Below are 7,519 nucleotides of genomic sequence, written 5' to 3'. Positions count from 1 at the left end.
TCAAATCCCGGCCCTTGATGGGTGTAGCGCTCAAGGGAAGATTAGTCAGAACTGAGCAGTAAATACCTCCCCTGCCCAGGTAGGGTCACCCGAAGGCCATCCTTTTTTTCAGGTGCTTTGCTTTTCTCTGCGAAGGTGTGACCCACTCGCCCAAACACGCAGGATAATGAGGAAATTAGAGTGAGAAGAGGCGCATCTGAGCATACAGCATGATGGGGACAGGCCAGCAGGGGAGGCACACAAATATCAGGGCTATGACTCAGAGACCCAGCGGTTTGCCAGTGAAACCTCCCAGCCCCTTGCGGTTGATGAGATAACTGAACCAGGCTATAAAACACCCCGGGAGGAGGTGTCCCGTATTCGATGGGCTGGACTCATCCTCCGAAGATGAAGGCTTTTCTGATCACCCTGCTGGCTGCCATCCTGTGCACACAGCCAGGTAAGACATCCGGGAGGTTCCTCTGTACCCGAGCCCGTATCCTTACCACCAAGGTAAGGTGCTATGGGGCTGTCTGGAGAGATGCTCACAGTTTGTTTGCAGCAAAGAAATAATGAAGCCCCTGGCTCCAGCTCCAGAAATAGTGGATTGGCTTTCTCCTGGACCACTTGCTGGTGGAGCGCTTGATCACCTGTTCTGTTTGTTCCCTCTGGGGCATTGGCCACTGTCGGCAGACAGGATACTGGGCTAGATGGACCTTTGGTCTGACCCAGTCTGGCCGTTCTTATGTTTTTATGGGCAGCTGACCTGTCCAGATGAGGCTAAGGATGGTTTTCTGATTTCTTGATGGGAGTTAATGTGCGTGGGATGTAAAATGAGTGCTCATTTCTAGAAACTAGCAAACTATCTATGCACATGTATGTAACCCACACCCCTAGTATGGGTCACTGGCCCATGGAGTGGAACTTAGACCACTTACAGTGAGAGATAAGAACAAGGGAGCTCTACAGCCTAAACCGGGAGCCAGCTGGCTTTATAGTTCAAGCTGTAGAGACTTCTACACTAAGGTCTCAGGTTCAAATCTGCCTAGCGGTGGTTATGCACACACATATTACCCTGGTTTCTCAGGCTACGTCTATACTGCGCCCTTCTTCTACAAAAGCTTATGCTAATGAAGCATGAATTAGCATATTGCCGTACTTCATTTGCATAATTAATTAGGGCCCGTTTTTGCGCAAGAGGCTTTTGTGCAAAAAGGAGCTGTGTAGATTGTTCCTTTTTGCGCAAAAAAACCCCTCTTGTGCAAGAGCCGTTCTTTCTCATGTTTTCAGAGAGAATGGCTCTTGTGCAAGGGGGGGTTTGCACAAAAAGGCGCGAGCGACACAGCTCCTTTTTGCGCAAAAGCCTCTTGCGCAAAAACGGCCCCGAATTAATTATGCAAATGAAGCATGGCAATATGCTAATCCACGCTTCATTTGCAGAGCCTCAGCGGGGGGGGGAGGGGAGGGGTTGCCTTAAAGCTGTGAGCTCAGCTCCCACTGAGCCGAGCCTGTGAACCAAGGGGATCGTTGCAAAGTCGGCAGGAGATTAGATGGGCTTTCTGGATTCATTGTATCCTGCAGGTTGTCTCCTTAGTGCCGAGTATAATCCCTCCTCCCCCTCCCCTCCACCCCATACAGAAAATCCATTGCGAGGGGTGAGGCTAGAGAAACCCATTTGGCACAGGCTGGGGGTTGAATTCCCAGCTCAGATCCCACGCGGACAGTTGCACCCAAGGGAGTATGGGAACCTTCCTCCCTCCAGGGGAGGCTACATAGGATATAGGCGAATCAATGCATCTCCCCTGGCATTCGGGGTGTGTGCCGGCTAGCCAGTCCCTCCTGGGAGCAGGAAGAAATGGGTGGCTCTGTGATTCCCCTCCACTCTGATTGTGCTGGTGGATCAAAGCCAAGGTTGGGAGGGGAAGCTGCAGAATGGAACTTCCCGGAAATTCCACACGTGGACAGGTAGGATGGCCTAGTGGTCAGGGAGCTAGAGTTGAAAAAGAGAGATAAAGGGGGGTTGTCCCGGTCAGTGCACTAAAGATCCCAAGGTGCTTGGACACTGTGCGAGAGGGGGGCCGGAGAAGCGCCGGAGGAAAAGGTTTCAGGCCTCCCCTATGTGGGGTCATTATTCACTGACCTCCTAGAGGCTCGTGAACCCTGCCAGTCTGTCAGAGAGCTAGATTGTCCTTGAACCTCCGAGAATGTTGTTCCCACACCCTCTACAGGGTGGGATGTCACCCCTCAATCCGTGAAATGGGCTACAAAGGCAATAAAAAAGGGTATGTCTACACTAGCCCTCTAGTTCGAAGTAGGGGGCTAGTGTAGACATACCCAAAGGAAGTTCTGAAAAGTTTGACAAACAGAGGGGGCTGCCATTCGATCTAGGGCCATCCCCAAGAGAAATCTCCATCCATCTAGCTCCCCGCAGAGAGTAAAGCAGGCACATTCATTGAAAGTCCTCAGGTCAAACTCATTCTTTTCTCTCTCTGTACGTGGGCTCAGCGCCAGAGCGCGGGGCAGCGAACCGCACCCAGCAGGTGTGCGGGCAACAACACACCCAACAGACGATGCACCGGCCATGCGCTCCAGGTGGAACTCACCTGTTGAAAGCACCTAGCTCCGCAGCACAGTTGGCAGAGCAGCAGGTGCCATGTAGGCCTGGCAATGAATGGGTTAAATTCATCCCCTTCTCCCCTGGACTGGGAGGTTCCTGGGAAACAAACTCTGAATCGTGATTGCTGATCTTTGCATCATTGCGCCATTGTACGGTGCTGTGCAACTACACAGCGTTGCATCATGTTCCCCTCGGGCCCTCACACATGCCCAAACTCCGCAAATTCACCCAGCACCGTTCTACCCACTAGGATTCACTTCCACGGGGAGGTGACAGGTGTGGGCAGGTGTAACACCAACAGGCAGAACCAGACCTGGGATCTCAGTGCAGAAGTCGCTACAGCCTGAGCTGAAAGCCAGCTGGCGCTCAGCTATGGCTGTTGAGCAAACGCCTCTCTCTCTAGAAGTCGCCTACCTTGGACAGAGCACCACACCCAGCAGGTGTGTGGGTTACAGACAGCCTCTTCAGGGAGCAGGTATCAAAAGTCACAGTCCTTCACGTGAATGTCGGCTCGGTCCTTACCTTTGGGGCCTTCCGCCATCCATCCCTGTTAGCAGCCCTGCTTTCCTTTACCACTAACAAAAATCACCATTCGTAAACCCGACAGTCCTTCTTCTTGACACTAACTTGAGGGACCAATCCTGTCAAAAATTGTCCGTTTCCTGCCCCGTTCTGACATGCGAGTCTCTGAGGTGTGACCGGCGGGAAAGACGGAGAAGGGGCGGCAGCGGGAGGCGGGTGCTTTTAAGCCTGGCTTTCCGCTGGACTCACCCAGTCTGCTTGTGAGTGTGCCCGGCTCTCCTGCTCACACTTCTCCCCCTCCTGCAGGTGGCTCACTGAAATGCTACACGTGCAAGACGCAGCTCAGCAACTCCAATTGCCAGACGTTGGTGGAGTGTGCCAATGGCACAAAAGCGTGCAAGACGGACGTGATCAGTAAGGCAACGGTCCAATTCAGTGGCCGTCACGGACGGGGCCAACCCAGAGCCACCCCCCTAGGACCCTCTCTCAGAGACCCCTGGCCGGGTGCCACTGCCGGGTGTGGGGAGCTAGAGGAAGAGAAGTGCCGATGTTAGGGGCGGCGGGTATCCGAGGCAAGGGGAGACACTGCCTATCCAAACTACCTCCCCTGTTCCCACCCATGCCCCGCCCTGAGCCATGCCTGCTGGCTGACTCTCCGGAGTACACCACGGCAGATTGTGGCCGTGTCTTCCCACTGGCTCTCCGGAGCTCTGGGGATGGGGAGGTGGGGGGTAAGGGAGGTAAGGGCAGGGAGGGGACAAGGGCCAGCAGCCAGCGGGGCCAGAGCCTCTGGGCGGCTCGGGGCTAGCAGGAGGGCCTGATGCCCACAGCCGCTCTGCACTCACCGGCAACGGAAGGGGAAGTGGAGCAAGGCGGCCCCGGCTCACTCTGCACTCACCTCTCGGGGAGCCGCGTGACTCCGCTTCCCCTGCCGCTGCCGGTGAGTGCAAGGGGGCTGGATTCCTGCTGCCGGCGCCAGACCCCGCCCCCCAGCTCTACTAATTCCCCTGCACCGCATTGGTTGGCGGAGAAGGCGGGATGGGGCGGAGCAAGGGCGGGGAAGAGGAGAGAGGGCGGAATAAGGATGGGTTGGGGGCGGGGCAGGGGAAGGGAGAGGCGGGGCTTAGGGTTGTCTTAGCTCCTCCCCAGGCTGGCGGGGGCTCACATGCCCAGTGATCCCCTGTGTACCCACCCACCAGTCGCCCCTGCTCTGGGGAGGTGGCGTCATTAAGCAGACAGGAGCTGCTGCCGGCTTGCAGCAGCTGCCCCAGTAATGCCACAGCCGTGCGGCTGCATCAGTGCAGTTGTGCGCTGTAAGTGCTAGAGTCTTTGTAGCCTTCTCTCCCTTAAACTCTCCCAGCTCTCCGTCCACTAACATCCCGAGCACTTGGGCAGCCATCCAGGAGAGATTTAAATGCCACCTTGCTGATAGGCAGAGCACCCACCGCCAGCAGCATGTGTTTCTCCTGGTGGTGCACATCCGCACATGCCTCACACAAAATTTATTCTGCACATGGATGGAGCAAAATTAGAGAGCACGCTGGTCAGGAAGACCGAGCTGCTGTAACTTACACACTCAGGGGCCAAGAAAAGTTTAAGTGACTCCAACGGAGAGTGGCTCAGCTCTGAATCCGATCCTTTGTCTCTTGACAAATTGCTTAGCCCCTGAATTAATTACTCCATTTCCCGTCTGTGAAAGGGTAACAGGGATGTGGCGAGGCCAGACGTGTCTCTAACGGAGAACAGGGCTGTCCCCGGCTCTGTGTTTGTACAGGGCTTACCACAGCCGAGCCCCCGTCCCTGCAAGGGGTCTCGTTCTGGCTCTGAAATCCTCGGCCAAATAGAAAGGCAAAAGCGTTGCTGCTCTGTGAGTCAAGCCACCAGGGGCAATGAAACTGGATTTGTTTACAAGCCAGTTCGACCCCAAAATGGCCTCGGGCTTTATGTTCTTTCCGCCCCCTTTGTCATCCCTTGGCCTAGGCTCCTTCTAGGGGTCGCAGTCCAGCGAGACTTGGCTGCCGTCGTGTTTGAATCCCCACACGGCGGTCCCCTGACTTTTGGCTAGGGCGACCCACCGGCCGCATGTGGGGGGACCCACCGGTACAGAGAGAGAGTGAGAGAGAGACTCTTGACTGTGTTTTATTATTTTAAATTCAAACATGGAAGACAAAAAAACCACCAACTGCAATGATTTTCACAACGCTAGCACCCCCCCCCCCCCACAGCCCCTCCCTCAACCAGCCTGTCCCCCCAGTAACTTACTGGGTTCCCCCAGCTCTCTTGCCCTCAGGCTGCCGGCTCTGCCCCTCTGTCAGGGGTGACCCCATATATAACGGAAACTCCACTGGTGCTGGCTTGATGCACAAGCTAGGTAAACTCCAGCCTCAGATTTATGAGGGGCCTCAGCCCCCCAAAATGTACTCGTTTTCGTTGCACCCTGTGCTCCGGTATAGGCGCAAATAGAAAACGTTATTATTCCTATTGTCAGCGTCCTTTCGGTTAGAATAATACACTTGTGGGTAAAGCCGTGGGGGTCTCCTACACTTGACATAGCTTAGGGCAGGGAGCGGGGAAACTTTTTTGGGTCAGAGGCTGCTGACCCACAGAAAAATCAGTCGGGGGCTGCACAGAAATGAAAAGCAAACCCTCACCCCCCCCAAAAAAAATCCCTGACTCTCCACACTCCCCTTGCACATCAAAACCTTGGGGGGCCCAAGCTAGTGGTCTTGGGCAGCCAAAAATGAGGATTTCAGTGTGTGGGAGGGGGATGCTGGGAAGCGGCCTTGGGGGATGGGGTCTGGGAGGGCACAGGAGTGGGCGAGGGGTTGGGAGGGCTGGGCGAGAGGTAGGATGCAGAAGCGGAGGGGGGGCTGGGGGCTGGGTGGGAGAGGGCCGCAGGGCTGGAGTGCCAGTGCCAGATACCTGATGCTGGGGGGTGGAGCCCTGAGCCTCGGGGGGGCAGATCCAGGCAAGCTGGGGGCCAAATCCAGCCCCCAGGTCATAGGTTCCCAACCCCTAGTTTAGGGCTTCAGTGTGTCTGAATCTGACCCTGGGCAGCATCCCTCTCATCCCGAGTTCCAGGCCTGTAGCTCTTGTGGATGGAGACCTGGAATAAGGCTCCGGCGACAGCCCGTCGTTAGAGGCCTCCAGTTCCTAAGAGGGGGTGGAAGACAAGGGACAAGAACAGCCCTCCAGGCTGTCTCTGTGCTGGGACAGAATTAGCTCCGCCCCCTTCACGCTCCTTTTATGTCTGTGGGAGGGGGCGGGGCTAACGGAACAGCACCTACCACAGTTCCCACTCCCGGGGGGGGGGAGCCACTCCCTCAAGAAGAGCAGCGCTCCCCCACCTCCTTCCCAGCTCCCTCCCTGGCCAAGTCCCATCCTGTGCTCTACCCGTCCTGGAGAGGCCATGGGAGGGGGGGGGGGGCGGTGGAAGGAAAAAAATCCTGCCCCACACATGCCCCACAGCAGCAGCTCCTGTCCTGGGGGCGGGGCCTGCTTTCCCGCTCCAGGCATCACAACCAGGTGCCTGGGGGACGCCACGCCAGTCGGATTGGGCCCAGCCGCCCCTCTATCTCAGGCCCCCGGAGCCGCAGGGGGCAGCGGCCCCAGGACCCCAGTTGCAGGGCCACTTGCTCTGATTTGGCCCCTCGTAATGGAGGGGGCGGCGGGGCCAAACCCGAGCAGGGATGCAACTCCGTGCCCCGGGCCACCACACCACCGTGGTCGAGGGCCCGCTCAAGTAGGGGTCCAGGGCAAGAGACCCCTTTTGCCCCCACCTCCTTCTGGGTAGCTCTGGGGATGGGGGGCAGAGGGAGTGCTTCTGGGGCATGCATAGGGCAGGGGTTGGCATGGGGGCAGGGACACGCAACCCACCTAGACACACACGCACCCCCCGCACCTCTGCCCAAAGTGAAACCATCTTGCCTCCCTTCCAGACGTGGTGGGCCTCTTCAGCATCATCAACAAGGAGTGCGCGGCCACGTGTGAGCAACGCTTCCAGGACTTCACCGTGGGGAAGCAGAACGTTTCCTGCTGCACCACCAACGGCTGCAACGTCAACGGGGCGGGCAGCGTGGCCGGCAGCTACCCCACCCTGGCGGCGGGGCTGGCGGCCAGCGTCGTCTGTGTCCTCCTGAGGAACGGGCTGTGAGGCGCGGGGAGGGGCCTCCTGTCCCCGCCCTGCCGAGGCCGCTAACCCCCCAGCTTCCCGCTCCGGTCGCGCGCGCGCTTCCCGCCGGGCGCCAACGCTTCCCTTGGCCAGAGCTTCCTGCCGGCTGTAAATGAAGCAAAAGAAGCTCCGAGTGTGTGTCCATGTGTGCGCCTCTTGGGTTGTGTCTGACACACCGACGTGGGCAGTCCCTGGGCTTCGCGGCTGTCGTCGGGGGGGGGGCGGGTTGT

General features: G+C 57.6%; 1 protein-coding gene across 2 annotated transcripts; it reads left to right on the top strand.

The window, feature by feature from the left end:
• Positions 1–230: 230 nt before the first annotated feature.
• Positions 231–7,419, top strand: PSCA (prostate stem cell antigen). 2 transcript variants are annotated; one of them, XM_014574990.4, is made up of 3 exons: positions 231–439; positions 3,425–3,532; positions 7,057–7,419. In XM_014574990.4, exons 1-3 carry the CDS (start codon positions 364–366, stop codon positions 7,269–7,271), a joined length of 399 nt encoding a protein of 132 aa, XP_014430476.3. In that variant the 5' UTR covers positions 231–363; the 3' UTR covers positions 7,272–7,419. The 2 variants fall into 2 exon arrangements, with proteins under 2 accessions (XP_014430476.3, XP_075776128.2); XM_075920013.2 differs by lacking the exon at positions 231–439 and adding an exon at positions 2,935–3,071.
• Positions 7,420–7,519: the final 100 nt, after the last annotated feature.

Source organism: Pelodiscus sinensis, chromosome 2, assembly GCF_052426305.1.
Source record: "Pelodiscus sinensis isolate ZL-2025 chromosome 2, ASM5242630v1, whole genome shotgun sequence".
NCBI classification, from domain to species: domain Eukaryota; kingdom Metazoa; phylum Chordata; order Testudines; family Trionychidae; genus Pelodiscus; species Pelodiscus sinensis.
Note: the sequence above shows the minus strand (reverse complement) of the source record. Positions and strands in the feature narration are given on the sequence as shown.